The 16,881-nt window shown below is 38.4% G+C and overlaps 1 protein-coding gene across 4 annotated transcripts in view; it reads right to left on the reverse strand.

Annotated features, from left to right (window-relative positions):
* Fgf13 (fibroblast growth factor 13) overlaps positions 1 to 16,881 on the reverse strand; it is a 609,985-nt gene that overhangs the window by 77,439 nt on the left and 515,665 nt on the right. For 3 of the 4 annotated variants that reach the window (XM_060374458.1, XM_060374461.1, XM_060374459.1), the window contains 2 exons: positions 10,194 to 10,304; positions 4,198 to 4,301 (listed from right to left, as the gene is read on the reverse strand). In XM_060374458.1, the coding sequence (XP_060230441.1) occupies positions 4,198 to 4,301; positions 10,194 to 10,304 (215 nt within the window). Of the gene's footprint in view, positions 1 to 4,197; positions 4,302 to 10,193; positions 10,305 to 12,140; positions 13,068 to 16,881 lie in introns of those variants that run through there. The other variant, XM_060374460.1, reaches the window with a different exon arrangement.

Consider the following 16,881-nt stretch of genomic DNA (forward strand, 5'->3'; position numbering starts at 1 on the left):
GGCTATGAAGTCATAGAATTCTGTCTTAATAGGGTCTGGAGATCACATTTTAAACAAGATAAAAATAAAATAGAATTCCAAAGGGGATGGTGATCAATTTGTTGAACGGACCTGAAGTCATAATCAATACAGAGTAGTGGAAAGATTTGGAACATTTTTCCTGTAGAGGACTCAGATTTCATTACTAGAGCAGAATAATTTGGATATTTTACCTGTACATTTAACTCTAGAATAAGTCAGAACTATTTCCACCTTAATGAGAATGCAATTCCTTTCCCCAATTTGCAATTTATTATTTTAGGTTATTTTTCCTTAATAGGAAATACATATATGTTGTGGTTTGAATAAAAATGGCCATCAGAGGCTCATATATTTGATAACTGGTCCCCAGTTGGTGGAACTGTTTAGGAAGGCTTAGGAGGTGTGGCCTTATGGGAAGAGCTGTGCCACTGGGAGTGGCTTTGAGGTTTCAAAAGTCTCACATTATTCCAAGTATGCCTTTCTGCCTCATACTTCTCTATTTACATGCAAGCTTTCAGATGCTATTCTAGCTGCAATGCCTTCCCTCTGCCACCATGGATTCTAACCCTCTTAATTCTTAATAATTAATCCCAATTAAATGCTTCCTTTCAGAATTTGCCTTCATCACGGTGTTTTATCACAGCAATAGAAAAATAACTAAGGCAGAAGTTAGTACTGGGAGTGGGGTTTTTATGACAGAATGAACCATGCTGATTATTGAAGGAATATGTGAGAGTTTGGATTTTGAACTAGAAAAGTAATTGAATACTGTAAGTAGAGAATAATGGACCATCCTAGCAGGACCTTGGAAGCCAGTATTGCAGAGAGTTATGCAAAAAATGAATACCTAGCTCAAGAGGATTCAGAGATGAGCAATACTTATAACTAGGTTAGAGATCATTTTAGGGTATTGTGGCAAAGTCTGTAGTTGTTTTCCCCCTTTCTTAAAATTTTCTGAGGCTAAATCTAAAATAAATTTCTAAAATTATCTAAAATATTTTCTTTGGTAGAAGAGATTTCAAGATAGCCAAATATTGAATCTGTTGCATGGTTATATTAGCCATTATTATTATTAACTTTCATGCAGATTTATGATGAAAAGAAAAACAAGTAGGGCAAAAAGAAATACAAAATTCACAGCTTAAAGAGAAAAAAAAACAATACTGGTAAATTTACCGTTGGAGCCAAGGTTTGTGTTGAAAGAGAAAAGGAGATTAAGGAGAGGCATGATCCACAAAAGAATAAAGGAGGGTGGGTCTCAGAGAAAGAACCCACTCATCTATCTAGGCTTCCAACTTATGAGGAAAAGGCCTCAGCAATTTTCTGCTCCTCAAAACAGCAACTAAGAAAAACTACAGTAAATGTCATTCAGTGGGGCCAAGGTGCATCATAAGCAAGCAGTCAAGCTTATCACTATTGCCTAGAATCATAGAGGATACACAAGTAAAAGGGTTGTGAAACTGAATGGATAGTCCTTGAGACTAGGCAATGCATGTCCAGGGAGTTTCAGCAATTGTGTGAAATAAAATCTAGATTTTATTGGAGACCCCAAGATTCTGGACATGCTAAAGATATGGGATATTTGCCAGAGAAATCTGTATGTGGGAAATGGAATCAGCCTAAGAGTGAGATGTGTCTTACAGTCAACAAAGCAGGAGGAAGGTCAGAGTTATATAAGCCTTCAACAATTGACACGCAGCTAGAGGATTTGGAGTTTTCTTTGATGGACTTTGGAGTAATTTTTACTAAGTATTTCCTCACTATGTCTTATTACTCCCTTTTAGAATGTATATTCTATGGCATCATAGGTTTGAGATATCTAATTACTTTTTTATTTTATAGGGGTTACCTTTATGAAATTGCCTTGAATCTCAGAAGAAAAACTTTAGACTTTTAAACAGTGTTGAGACTTAAAAGACTATAAGGACTTTTGGTAGTAGACTAAATGCATTTCACATTATGATATGCCTATGAGCCTATGTGGGCCAAGAGGTGGAATGTGGTGGAATACAAATGGCCTTTATAGGTGTATATTTTTGAATACTTAATGGTAGAATTATTTGGGAAGGATACAGAAGTGTGGCCTTGTTGAAGGATGTATATCACTAAGGGTAGACTGATATGAGAGCACTCAGCTACTACTCTAGCCACCTGTCACAATGCTTCCACTCCACCATCAAAGATAGACTCTAAAACTCTGAAACTGTAAGCCAAATTAAACTCGTCCTTTTCTAAGTTTCCTTGATCATGATGTCTTATAACAGCAATAGAAACACTAACTAAAACAATAGTTAATGCTCCACATTTTGTTTTCTTAAGTATGTTCATTATGCTCTTTCCATTACATGCATATTAGTTCTAAAAATTATTTCTCATATTAAAAGCCTACTTTTGCTTTGACCATGTTGTTCTAAAAGAGATCACATAAAATGAAATTCTGGTACATTAGAGCAAAAAGTTGAAAAAAAATCCATCCATTTACCTATAACACTAGCACTGTATTGATAGAGTAATGGATTTTAGTAAGAGTGCAATTAATTCAAAGTTTTAGTTTACCAAAGAGAATAAAACGCTTTTTGTTTTAAGCAACAAGATAGACAAAACGCCGACAAGTGCCCAGAATTTGAGGTGCCTGTTGATGAATGGCCCTTTGTGGACTTGTTCTTCTACCACTTCTCCTTTCTATTTTGGTCACTAAAAACCAAGGTGACTGTATGTTTCTTACAATGTCTGTCAGGTTTTTTACATATATGACATTAAATGAAATTCAGCTAACAAGAGTTTTATTTGACGTTTGAAGAATAGATTTTGGAAGTCAGTAATGACCTCATTCATAAACCTAGTTGGCAGTTTGATAAACAAAATTTTCCATTTCTGAAACCCTACAGGTCCTCTACATTGATTGATTGATTGATTGATTGATTATGTGAGGGGTTGGGGGACCAAAATAAGATAATCATATCCTGTTCTTTTCTTAAAATTCAGGGATTTAAACTAAGTTATAACAATAGTAATGATTTTTATAACCTGAAACAAGATCTAGTGATAGGAATAATATCTTAATTTTAGCAGGGCAGTGCTGGCACACCCATTTGTTCCCAGCTGGAAGTAGAGGCAGGCAGATCTCTGTGAATTCAAGACTAGCCTGTTCTACAGAAAGAAAACCAGGACAGCCAGGACTACATAGAGAAACCATGTCTCAAAAACCAAAACAAAACCCTAAATCTAGTACTATGTCATTTTAAATTTATATCTAAGTATAAAACATTTGCTTTAAAAAGTGCATTTCGTTCCCTGTTATTCATTAAACTGTAGCCTATATTGTTTACTAACATACCTGAAAAAAGTTACAGATTTCAATCTCCTCATTCTTGTTAGAATAAATATCAGTGAGAATTTTGTGTGTAGTAAAAGGTTATTTTTGTTTGATGAAAAAAATAATGGCATTGGTAGTATGTACCTAATATAAATGAATAGACTAGAGAGGGCCTCCATATCTCTACACACAAAATTATGATAGAGTTGAAATGTCGTTATCCTATCGAGCAGTATTTTACAAATGTGCTAAAATAGTACACTGCCCAGTAGAAATATAACTGCTGATCAAAAATTATTAAGATGTGCTTAAAAGGATGGAAATGTTTATTGTCCTGATTTTATAATTATAGGCTGTTTTCAAATATTCAATTATCACACTATCCCCATAAATTTTTACTCAAATAATAAAAGCATTATAAACTGAAACATGAAAATTTACCAACTGAACAGATTAGCAATGAATACTGAGCAGCACTTCTCAAACCAGTTTTTGTATTCTAGAATCTGTCTAACAGAGAAATCTCATTAATTTCTTCAGGGATAAATGAGGATAAATATGGTTATGTAGTTAAGCAACAGCTTTGTTTCCCACGGCTGCAAAGCCTGACTCCCTATTTAATGGTACATAATATTCCAATGGCACTGTATATAAAACTTTTAGACACGTTTTTATTTTACATTGACCATGTTAGTTTTACATGATTAATTAGAAAGAGCTATCATTTTCACCGAAAAAAATAATTTGCCATTCCAACTGATATATTTCCACCAAAACAACAATCTCTATCAAAACAACATCCATTTTCTTCCACATCAGATGAAAACAAGAACTGTGAAAACATGCACACAAAGACTCACCGAGGTGTACAAGTATCCCTCGCTGTTCATTGCCAAATACAGCTTAGTTTGAACTCCTTGAATAGCCACCACTCGAAGACCCACAGGGATGAGGTTAAACAGAGCTGAAATGTCCAAGATTGTGAAAATGTTACAATTCCAAATTCCATAGCTTGCCAACAGGAATGTCTGGCTTCCTAAACACAGTGTAGACTAAGGGACTCCAGACAAAGTACACTTATGCAAATATAAGCATGTTCTACCTTCTAGTGTATTTGACTACTGATTACATTCACTTAACTGGGTCTATTACAACATTTTCTGCAACATTCCAGGGAGGATGGAAGACTTTCGTGAAAACATCTGATTTTTAGAGCATTGAAGGTATGGACTATTTACATGTTGGGGGCAGGGCAAAGTATCAAGAAACACACTGCATACTAAAATAGCATCATTCTTTTCAAATTAATCTCTTAACCTGCTCCCTAGAGAGTTGCTAAAAATTTCATAGGCACTGTTAGATGGAACTACCAGTTGAAGAGAAATTCCCACACTCTTACGAGACACACTACTCCAGCATTTTCATTTAAAGTATCTGTATTATTTCCAACGCAAAAACCTCTAAATAAATGTGGGCCTTGCAGAAAAAGCTATTTTGTATTCTTATACTCCCAGAGCAGTATTTCATAATGAACTGGCATTTTGCAGGATGATAGAATTGAATAGCTCCTGGCACTTAGTCTCCAAGATAATAGGTATAGGAATGAAAATAAGGTATGGAAGAAAAGTGTCATTTGTTATTTTAATGTTTTCTGCAAAATCATTGCAAGCGGGCTAATGAGGTCTTTACTGCTCCATCTGAAGGTCTTACTGCATGAAACTTACACCCAAGCACTCCTCACAACCACACACCACTCACTGGAGACAACCAGTGGGTGTCCTCCCAATACCAGCTGTCTCTGCCCTCCCACACCACGAACAAAAATAAAACAGTACATTTTTAAAACGTAGTGTTTGCCACACACATCTTTTGAAAATAGCCAATGCACCTTTCTATCAGGAGTCATAGAACAGTGTTGATTTCTGCCCTGGTTCATAAGTTTGTTGGAGAATGATAAACTGATTTTTTTTTCATTCATGAACAAGAATTTAAAGGTATAACTCCCATATATAATAAGATTTTTTTTCTAGAATCACTTATCTTTGAGCATATAGATTCTGTTACAGGAGGTGTGATAATATATGCAAAAATATTAATAAGGAACAAACAAAATATTTCTTGTGAAGCCTACAATGTATCTTTCCCTTCAAATCTGGGTGCTATCAAAGAGGAGCTAGGACATATTGTACAGTTCAAAATACAAGTGTTCCTTCCACATGCCACTGATGGCACGTCACTCGATACTCATCATATAAAAAGCTGTGCCCTTCTGTTACATAAAGTAAAGTAGACTAATTGCATAGATTGTTTGCCAGGATCATGTGCTATATTTGACAATGCCATCTACAGGCAATAAGTCTAAGATCTTTGAGTATGTCATATTTATATATAAGTCATATTTCTTTCAGTTGATGATACCCTGTGCACAGCAGGTACTCAAAAATCCATGTGTAGACTGATAGCAAACTATATGGTAAAAACCCTATCATCCATTTGAGGGATATAATAGATGACAGTTATACTTTATAAAATACCATAGTGCAAAAATCTGAGACCTACATTGAACTAAACAAAAAGTTTCATGTGGGTTTGTTTAAAGTCAGTATCACTATATAATATTCTACAATTAGAACACCAACATGTACCTAGAACCTGATTTATAGTAATAGATAATGGAGACAGATGATCAATGAAACTCAAAATTATTTCTAGAATCTCATTTTACAAAACAATATCCTGAATCTTCTTACTTGTACAAACGTGCTCCTAACATAAAAGGTGAGCATGTAGGAAGGTCAAGGGGAGAGATGGATAATGATTTAAGTTTGGTATAGATGTTCACTGCTCTCTGATTGTATTTTAATGAGAAATGAAATACCTAAATTTCAAACAATGGTTAAAGGAGAAAGTGAAGCAAACAATATTTAGAAAGCTAGACACAGACACAGATGCAGACACAGACACACACACACACACAAACACACACACACACATGCACACACACACACACACACACATGCTAAAACTGAAGAGAGTAGAAAAATGTGAAGTAGATGATCATAGCAGTCCAATCTTTTCTTTAGATAAATTACAGATATCAGACTTGGTACAATGAATGATTTAAAAAAGATAGACTGCCCTTTTTTTTCAATCTTGCAGTGGTTTTGCAAGTCAAGATAAGTTACAAACTGAGTTGGCTTTGAGTTTTTCCACGGGAGCAATCTTTCCAGATTACAAATGCAAAATATTATACCAAAAGTAAGCTTTGACAGAATCACTTCTTATACACATGGTTTTGCTCCCCTTTCCTATTTTTGAGACAGAATCTTGCTTTCTCTGGCACGTCTGACGCTTGCGATGCTAGCTTAACCTGCTAGCAATTCCCTTGACTCAGCTTCCTCAGTATTAGGGTTATAGAAAGATATGCATTACCACTCACAGTCTTGCTTTGCCTTCTCTAAATTTGTAATACTTCTTTATGGATTTAGGATGTAGCAAGAATAATTTAATTTCAGGCTTATTTTAGTCAGAAGTTAAACAGTCTCGATTTCTTCAGAATATAAACAATGATACATGTAGCCTAAGGTAATGTTAATTTCAGGACAGTTGGATTTAAAAAGTTTAGAAACATACTAGAATTTTGTTATGAAAAATCTCAATAGTAACCAACAGCTTTGTCTGTAGTATACCTTAAGGTCATGTTCATTGAGTCTGTTATGGCTTGTTACTTTTTTTTCCAGAAAACTGTACTCACAGTTAATAGAACTAAACAACAATAACAAAAAGGATATTATTTTGATCAGAATAAAAATTTCTCAATATGAACAATAATTGATTTCCTTTGTATTTCTAAAATACATTCATGAAGAACCTAAAATGTTTTCTTCTGTTTCAGCTAGATTGTTAACATATTTTTGTTTGTTTGTTTGTTTCTTCTTTTTGTTTTGTCTTTTGAGACAGGGTTTCTCTATGTAGCCCTGGCTGTCCTGGAACTCACTTTATACCAGGCTGGCGTAGAACTCAGAGATCTATCTGCTTCTGCTTTCCAAGTGCACCAACACCAAGCCTTGACAACTTATTTATTTATTTAGTTAGCCATCTATTCATTTTGTGTATTTAGGAGATTTTTTCATGAATAACCTCCATGCTGTTCCTTATTTGTTCTCTATTTTGACTATAGAAAAACAGGCACTTATGACTTAAAAGGATCACTTTCTCTGAGCTATGCTTCCTAATTGGCATTTGAAGCTTGTTGAACTCTACACTGAAGCCATGCTGCCACTTGTTTGAACTAAGGCCAATTTCTCTAACTGACTAATAACAAAGTTACTATTTTAATGTACATTGGCAAATCATGGCACACTGAACTGGCAAAAGCACTGCAAGATTGAAAAAAAGGGGCAGTCTATCTTTTTTAAATCCACTCATTGTACCAAATCTGATATAACAAAACTGACTCCATGAAATGTCTGTTATCTTTGCCTTTTTATGGGGAAAATATATAAGTTACAATGTGTTACTTGTCCATGAGGAAATTTCATTGAACTGAGATTTACCATTATAATAAAATACAGATGGTAACATTAAATGCATAGTATCAAACATGGTTTTAGAAATAGACATACATAAATCATGAAATTATTTGCTTTATCATATGTTTGTATTTACCACATAAAAGTTAAAATAAAATGAAATAAATTAAACTGAACTAAATGAAAAAAGCACGATCAAAAGAAAATAAAAACATAATACTGCAAATGCATGTTGTGGAAATGATTCGTAGTTGAAAAAAATAAAACTTGTATTCTTCCATTCATTTAAGTAATTACTTAAAATTAATATCAAAAATCCTTGGCTTTGGGTGGATAGATAGATTTGAATGGCTACACTTGCAAATTGATAGATCAGTTTAATCAAGAATCTACGTTTTATGTTGGATTACATGGCACAGTATCAACGAAGAAGTGATTTTGGCTCCCTAAGGCTTCTGGTTGCTCTTCAACCCAGGACAGTCAAGCCCCACTGGCTTGCTTTTTCTTTTGTGATACTTTCCATTTACATGATGCATGTCACGGTAATACTTACCTTGGATTGACTTACCACTATATGTTTTAATCTGACTACACATGGATTCTTATTTTCTGGCTATGTTCTTGAAAGGTCTCCAAATGTCATTAGCATACAGAAATGACATGTCAGTTATAAGGCAAACAAAGAAGAAGCTATGTATATGTAGGAATGGAGTATTACCTACTCCATAATATAAAGATCCATAGTAAGAAATGGAGCTGTGTGTGTTATATGTGTAGCTCCTAAAATGAATATGTGCAGTGTGTTCTTCATGAGTTTGGCTTATCATTCTTATTAAGACACACCCACTGAATCACGTATTTAAAACAAAACAAAACTGTTCCCTTTGAGAAAATACATACAAACACTGGAACCAAATATTTTTCTCTACTTGAACCTGGACATCTAAAGTATATGGAGGCAAACCTAATTGGTAGCTCATCATAAACTTCCATTTAACAATGCTCATTTTCTTGAGGCACTGTTGAATAGAGAGTAGCTTACATCCCTTAATTCTTTCCCCATGCAGCAATCTGTATTCATGATTTGGTGGAACATTTTATTATGGATCACTATGTATTAATGTGTGTTACTTGACGCTAGTAAAGTGCTCTGCTTCTTTTGAGTAGTTGTTTCAAATAAAGTGGTATGCATGGAAGAGTAACTAGGATTCATTATAAAACTTTAATATCATCACTGCAACATAACATTTGGCAAAACATTGAAGAGACATTTATTATACAGGGCCTTCATCCTACGAACCAAGAGAACTTTCTTCAAGGGGAATTAAAGGTAACTTTCTCTTGAGGCAATATTTCAACCCTCAGTCCAGGAAACATTCTTAAAAGGTGTGAAATTCTTTAATCCTTAATACTGGGACACTTATCTTTGGCTTTACTGCCTACAGTTATGCAGTTCCAAAAGAACAAACTACAGAGAACTCCTTAGCAGCCAGACCTACTTTCTGCGGCTGTTTGCTCAGCCAACAAGAGGAATATTTCTAGGAACCAACAAATCTGAGAGAAATGCATCCAAATTTGGGGAAAAAGAAAATGAATTATGAGAACCAAGAATTTTAGTCCTCAGAAATAAATGAATAAGTGCTGCAAGAAAACAGCAATTATTAATATTGAAAATGGAACATTTTGTGTATTTGTTTTAATTGTTCTAAATAAATATTTATAGACAAAAGTTATGTAAAAAAAACAACACCTTCAGATCATAGGGCTTCAGTAATTAGCATGACCCTCTTCATTCACCTTTATGGTCTTCAATTTGGTTTAAAAGAAATCCCTTTGCAGACTCATGTAAGGAACTCAATGTTAAAATAGCAATTAGTCTCAGAGTTACTAGTATAATGTGGCAGGGGCAAAAGCTTGTAGCAATGAATTATCATGGTAGGAAACCACTCTTGCCTCTTGGGATGAGGTTCATTTTTAAGAGTGAGATAGCATGCTATTTCAGGATCACTGTGTGGGTGAGAAATTTTTCTGGGGGAAAAAGTAATAAAATCCAAAGGACAGCCATAAATCTATCTAGATTACCATGGAGATGACATTTGGATCATCCTTCAGATGGTGTCAACATTATTTGCTCTACTTTATATTTTAGATGTTTCCATGTTCAACTTCCTGTAGGTGAGACTGTGTAAACAGGGTTATGTCACATGATCATGTTTTGCATTCAGTTAAGGATTTTGGAAAAGCTTGTTTGAATTAAAAATAAATAAATAGATCCCAAATTCAACAACATGCCAGTCCATACTATTTATTTGGCAGTCACTTACTATAAGTGCTGTCCTCGTCTTTGGTGCCATCAATGGTTCCATCTGCCTGCAGTTGCAAGTGGTAGCCTTGTCGGCTGTATAGTTTGGTAACTATACCCTTAAGCTGAGGCTCTGCAAAAAAAAAACAAAACAAAACAATAGTTTGGGTCAATTGATATACTGGGCAGATGTAGTGGAAGAGAATAAAGATTCAAAATTCTCCTTTAACCTACAAGTTTTAGTAGGGGAAAAAAAATCAAATTACAATTTGAAAGAGTCTTCTGGAAAAAATGAACACACAAACAAATAAGAAGTTTCAGAAAAAACCTTAGAATATCCGAAGAAACGTTTAATTTCTGTTGGACTACCCTGGTAATGCAGTAAAGCTTTTGACAAAGCCCACTATTTCTGATAGCTGGTCCTTTGGCTTAGCCGCACTCCACCTCATTAAACATTCTGAATGGGCTGGCAAATGGCATAGTTTGCCTTCTTAACAATGTGTTACTTTTCATGTGGAAGAAAAAATAAATACAAAAATAAATACCAACCAGGTGCCAAAACCCAACAGCAAAGGTTAAGAATTAGCACAACTTGTATGAATAATCCCCACCACTGTAAGAAGGCTATATATCTAATGTGGAATCTCATCAACAGACCTTATCTAGAAAACTGAGACGTCCATACAAGACAATGAAAAGACTGTAGAAAAAAAAGCCATCTCCATCCCTATTAGATTATTTTTTCTTAGGAAATATGAATGTGAAAAGAACATTTTTTGTTAATGAGGAGGAAATAAAATAAAATTAGACTTATTTTTAAATTTAATATCAAAACATGATTACTCAAACCGTAAGTTCTTGATTAAAATGATCTTCAGTTATGAATTGCAGTAAATTAATCAAGCATTTAATTTATTTGCTTTTATTGAATAAAGACACCTGCGCTGAAATAATATTTATTGATGTCACATAATCACACGTTGTAACCGCTCTTTAAAACAAGCCTAATCCACAGCTAATGCATTGCAAACTTTTGTGCAAACTGAAGACAAGACGTATGCCTGCTTTTCCATTCCAGGGTGTGCAGAACAGAAAAAAGAAATAACTGATCCACGAATAAGTCTGGTTTGTTGTAATACCTGTCAAGTAAAAGGTAAGAAAATGGTGCGAACGTTTCTTTTGGTTACGAATGGTAAATAAGCTGAATGATCTCCTGGAAGGTCTACCTTGATGCAACCTGACACCTAAGGCTCTCTGTCATAGGAATGTTCTGCCACTCTGCACTGAAATGGTTCAAAAGATCCCACAACCTGAAGATGATGTAAGTCCCCCTTTTCCTCTTGCATTTAATATCAAGTAATCAGTTCTAGTCTGAAGAGATCACTAAGATCTTTGATGCAAGATTCTAGAATTATTGCCTCCCCCCCACCTCCAGGCAAATGCTTCAAAGCTGCCCCACAAGTCATGTCTGTCCCAAAAAGAAATGGAATGCCTAAACAGCGGAAAACCCGTTTTCCTAGGTAGTGGAGCCTGAAGGGGAAGGGTCTGGAAGGTAAAAATGAAAGCGAGACAGGGATTCCCTGGGTTTTCCCGGAGTGGTGGGCAACGAACGGTGTCAGATCTTCTCCTCTCTTGGAATTTCCATACCACACAACTGTCTGGGTTACGCCTTCCCTGAGCCCAGGGGCATGCACACCCATACATGCATGTGACATGTCTGATGCTGAGGGCACACCTCCAGGGTAAGCTGTGCCCCTGAGCTCTGTGCCTGTCCCAGGGCAGTTGCAATGCAGCAAGCCTGTTAACTGTTACGGAGGCAAAAAAGCAATCGCCTTCCCACTCACGCACTCCGGCTAGGGGGCCTCATTTGCGCAAGCTGGGCTCCAAACTCACCAACGCTTTCATGCCACCCCCAACCCCCTCCACAGTAAAAGAGGGGAAAAGATAAAGGTGAAAGCCCCTTTCCGACCTGGTCTCCTTCTGCGCCTCTTCTTGGAGCCAAAGAGTTTGACCCGGGAAAAGACATTTAACTTGTTTTTGTCGCAGCTGGTCTTGCCTTTGCTGGGGCTGCTGACACACTTGCAGGCGTTGGATTTCTCGCGCTCGCGGGCTTGTCTCTTTTGCCGGATGAGAGAGCTGGCGATAGCCGCCGCCATGGCCACGACGCCCACCACCACCACTTCTTTGGGGTTCCCTCTCTCCCTTTGGCTCCTCTTGCTCCTCCGCTGCTGCGCTGCCACGGGCTAGCGCCTTCGCCACCTGGGTCTCCTTAGCCTGCGCTTGCTTGGCCGGGTCTTCTGGGCACTCTGGCTTCAGTCGAGGAGGGGGCTCAGCATGCCGTCCGAGCTCCTCTGACAGTGGTCCGGTTCCCGTGCGGGTTCTGGCTGCCTTGGTCCGAACCGACGCCACAGCCCCGGGCCGGGATCGCAGGCGAGACTGGCAGGAGCAGAGAGCTGCGCTTGTGACTGCTTGCGCTCGGCCCCTGAGCCCCGAGGACACCGTGCAAGTCCAAGCGGCTCAGGTCGGAGTTTCGCCGCACCCCCCCGCCCTATGCAGCGTGGAGGGGGCCGGAGGATGGAGGCAGGAGGAGGGAGAGCGCGCGGGAGGGAGAGAGGCCGCGGGCGCGGGCGGCGGGCGCGAGGAGGGAGGAGGCAGCGCACGGGGGAGCGCGCCCTCTCCCTTGCCCCTCCGGCGCTTCCACTAGTCCTTGCAACTTCGAGGCCTGACAATCGGCAAAAGTTGGCCTGTGCCAGCTTTCCCGCAGGGATCAAACAGGTAATGGCCTGGCATCGTCGCTGTGGTGGCTGCTGCTCTGGGCGCGGCACAGTCGCAGCACAGGAATTCGGTCGCTGCAGGCACCCTCCAGAAGAGCGCGACAGCCTGGCGGCGCCCCCTCCCTACCTCGGCGGCCCCTCCCTCCCGGAACTCAGCTACTGGCTCCCGCCCTCCCTGCGCCCCCAACCGCCCCACCCCCAAATGCAAAGTCCCTGCTTCTGCTAACACCTGTAGGGGGATCAAGACACTGCCCCATTGCCCAAAGCCCCCTCTAGTTCCTTTTACTAACAAGAGGATCTGTGATGGAGGAGGCACTGAGATGAGATAGTTTCCTTGCAGAAGCTGAGATTTGCAGGGCTTTGAGGCTGTGAGGTAAAGGGAGAGGGTGTGGCTTGAAGTGGGACACAGAGTTAGCACCGGCCTCAAGAAGTTCGCTAACTCCTGCACCTGGCTCAGTCATAGCCCACATCCCACAAGAGACCTGCGGAGGCATTTTGCAAGGCAACACTTGTAGCCCTTCAGGAGAGGAGGAGACCAGGGCACACAGACCGGCTCAGCCCCTACCACAGTGGCAGCAGTAGGCACTGCAGAGCGGCTCCTGTACACCACGCTGCCACCCAGTGGTTTTTGCTGACTTTTCATTTAGTGCCAATGTGAGCTGGCCAAATCCCGGTTTTCCTCATTGCCCCTTCATTTGGCCTTTTGGGAGCCTGGGCATGGACCACAGGTAATACTGAAAAAGCACAGCCCAGATCATCAGTTCAGCTCTGTCCCATCTCTCATTTCCTGCTGGCTCTTTTACCTGCTCCTCAAACCCATGAAGGTTCATCTATTCCCCCCTCCCAATACTGGAATTAGCTTGGCCTTTTGCTGGCTTATTTGTATTCACACGTTCTTTCTTTAGTCCTTGTTAATGCAGGAAAGATATCAATAGTTAATCCACCTCTGTACCTTTAGACTCTGGTAGTTTTACTGCTTTATTTGATCTCTGAGGCGAAATAGAAAGCTCCTAATAGGAAGGATGCTCTCCATTTTCTACACTGGACTCCCTCCTCCTTCCCAGCGCTTTTCAGAATTCACTTAAACGCAAAACCAAAGCTCAACTTATCCCCAAGGCTCCAAGAAGGCAAAAAACACATCAGACTAATTCATGGGAGTGAAGACTCCTGTTTTGTTCTTACTCTGCCTGGAATGCCTCCAGAGTTGGTACTCCTCTTGTTCACTATAAGCCTGGCTCAAACCTCGTCAGAGAGTCTACACCAGTAAAAATCCATTGAAAGTAATTGATGAATGAGTGGTTGGTATTGATTCCAAGAGGAAGAAGAGGTGTCTCAGCTGAGAAAAAGCAATTAGCTAAATTTCCAGAACTACAAAGAAAGTAAAGCCAACAAAAGCTAGATCCTAAGAAACCTTGACCAAAGCCAGCTTTTTGGAATTAACCCCTGTATTTCAACTCATATCTCTTTTGGGATCCTGATCCAGTATATGAAAAAAGCTAAATAAGGACAAAGTTTTTACTTATGAAAGGGATAGGCTTTGGAAAGATTTAGGAAATATTACAAGGAAATGAAAGGGGCTTTCTTAAATTTCTTTTCTCCAGGAGAACTATTGCCATTTGCTCAAAATCACTGAAATATTTTTGGAGTGCCTATAGATTTATTGGCCTGTCTGTACTGCATATTGCCAGTGAACAGATGATGGAAGACTTCAACATATATAACCAAGAGGGCCAGTTATCACTACAAAGTACAAACATACAGACATCATCTGCTCCCCTTCTAGTCCTTATCTACCACCAAGTTTGTTTGTTTGGAGTTTTGGTTGTTGTTGTTATTGTTTGTTTGTTTGGACTGAGAATTGAACTCTATGACACAAGGACATGGGTTCATTAGGCCAAAGCTGACAACTTGAGTCCAAAGGTATTTGCAAATAAATACCTTTACTGTTCTAATCGGTTTCTTCTCGGTTATTCCTATATACTTTAGTTTTACCTATTGCAAAATTAAATTTCAGACTGAAGTATCACAATGTCTTAATACATTTATACACTGTATAATGTTTCAACCAGTTTAGAAATATCTGCTCCAATATTATTTATCATGAAAATTTGCAAAATTGCTTCTTCTAAGTGTTTGAAATAAACAGTACATCATTGTGTATAGGCATCCTACTGTGAAAACCAGAACTTCTTCCTGCTAACTGGTATGTATACATTGCTCAAGCATTCCCCCATTAATCTTGCTAATTTCCAAACAAGGGAAGAATAGAATAAATAAGACTAGAATAAATAGAATAAACAATAATAGAATAAATATTCCTTGTTGCCTCCCAAAGTTACTTTTACTTCTTTATATCCACCACCTTGTCCTTTCATTTCCATGAGGAAATATCTGCTGTGATATTGATGAGACTGGAATATGATGTCTCTAACTTTCTGTGTTCTCTTTGCCTATATATGATGCATTCTCCTCTGTCCTACTCTAAGATGTCTGGGATCAAACAATCAGTTCAATCTAGGGCATAAAAAAACAAAACAAAAAAAACATTGAGGAGAGATGGATGCCTCAGTGGGGAAGAGCATTTGCTGTTATTGCAGAGGACCTAAGTTTGTTTCCAGGCACTCCTGTCAGACTCCTTGTGGAGGTCCAACACAGTCTTTTGGCCTCTGTGGGCACTCTCCTCAACATATGGCAGACAGAGACACACACTAATACTCACTCAGACACACACACACATATGCACATGTATATGCACGTAACAAATGTGTCCCTCTAGATCACATTATCCAATTAGTTTAACTATAAATATAGCAGGCGTTTTTTTTTTTTTTTTAATTCTCTCTTAACACCCATTTCTAAACTCTCACCATTCTCTCAAAGAAGAGCGTGAATATCAGTGTCAAATTCTGAAAGAGAAATCATACCAAAGCCCTATCTATCTCAGGAGGACAAAATGAAAGACAGAATTGCAGCCCATCCTAGACAAGCCTATTTGTAATTTTTTTTCCCTCCCCACTGCCATCTCAGACAAATAGAATAGCATTTGAGTGGGAGGAAGAGTAAGAACTCTCTTTTGACACCTGCCTCCAAAGCACTCTTTCTCCTGGCTTGTTTTATCAGTAGCAGTTCTGTTATGAGATTTTTGGACTCTCTCCAGATTCAGTTTGAACTCTTCTAGGCTGTGTGGGTCTATTTTCCTCTCTTCTCCACAGACCTTCCATGCCCTATTGCACCCACCAAGCTCATTCCTTGACCATGTTCAGAAAAACATGTATTCTTAGCACTTTTCTCCATTTCCATTCCTGAAGAATTCTACCCTGGCATCCTGCTAGTCAAGAGACATGTTTTGTATTATTTTTTTTTTGTTTGCTTGTTTGTTCTATTTTTTTTCCTGTATACTAACTAGCCATGTTACTTTGGGGCATATGCCATTCTTCCCATTATAAGGAGTATCTTAGTCAATATCAGTAACTGTCAAGTTGTATTCTTCAACTCCTTAAAAGTACATGACCATAAAATAAGTTCCCTTGACAATGTTTTAAACATAGCACTTCTACTTTCATCTTTTCTGTGCACTGTGGCTCATTGTGTGATTTCTTTTAAAAATAAACATAAAATTTCAACTACTAAAAACAGAATGTTTGAAAATGCCTGGGTAAGCTGCTCCTTAAAAGGCTTTTTAGCACCGGGAGTCTTAGCTTCATTTTGTGGACAACCCTGCTCCTCCAAGTGCCTTCTCTTCTAGGACATGCCACTTTTCTTTCCCCTTCCCACCTCACAAAAATATAAAATATCATGTGAATCCCAAAGAAGAATTCCTAAGCCCTCTAGCTCTGCCTCTTTGTGAATTCACTTTAGAACCAGGTTTGTAGCACTGTTTTCCAAGATTTATGGGAGTTATCAGAACATACAATGCTGATTTTTCTCTGCCAGTCT

Source organism: Meriones unguiculatus, chromosome X, assembly GCF_030254825.1.
Source record: "Meriones unguiculatus strain TT.TT164.6M chromosome X, Bangor_MerUng_6.1, whole genome shotgun sequence".
Classification (NCBI taxonomy): domain Eukaryota; kingdom Metazoa; phylum Chordata; class Mammalia; order Rodentia; family Muridae; genus Meriones; species Meriones unguiculatus.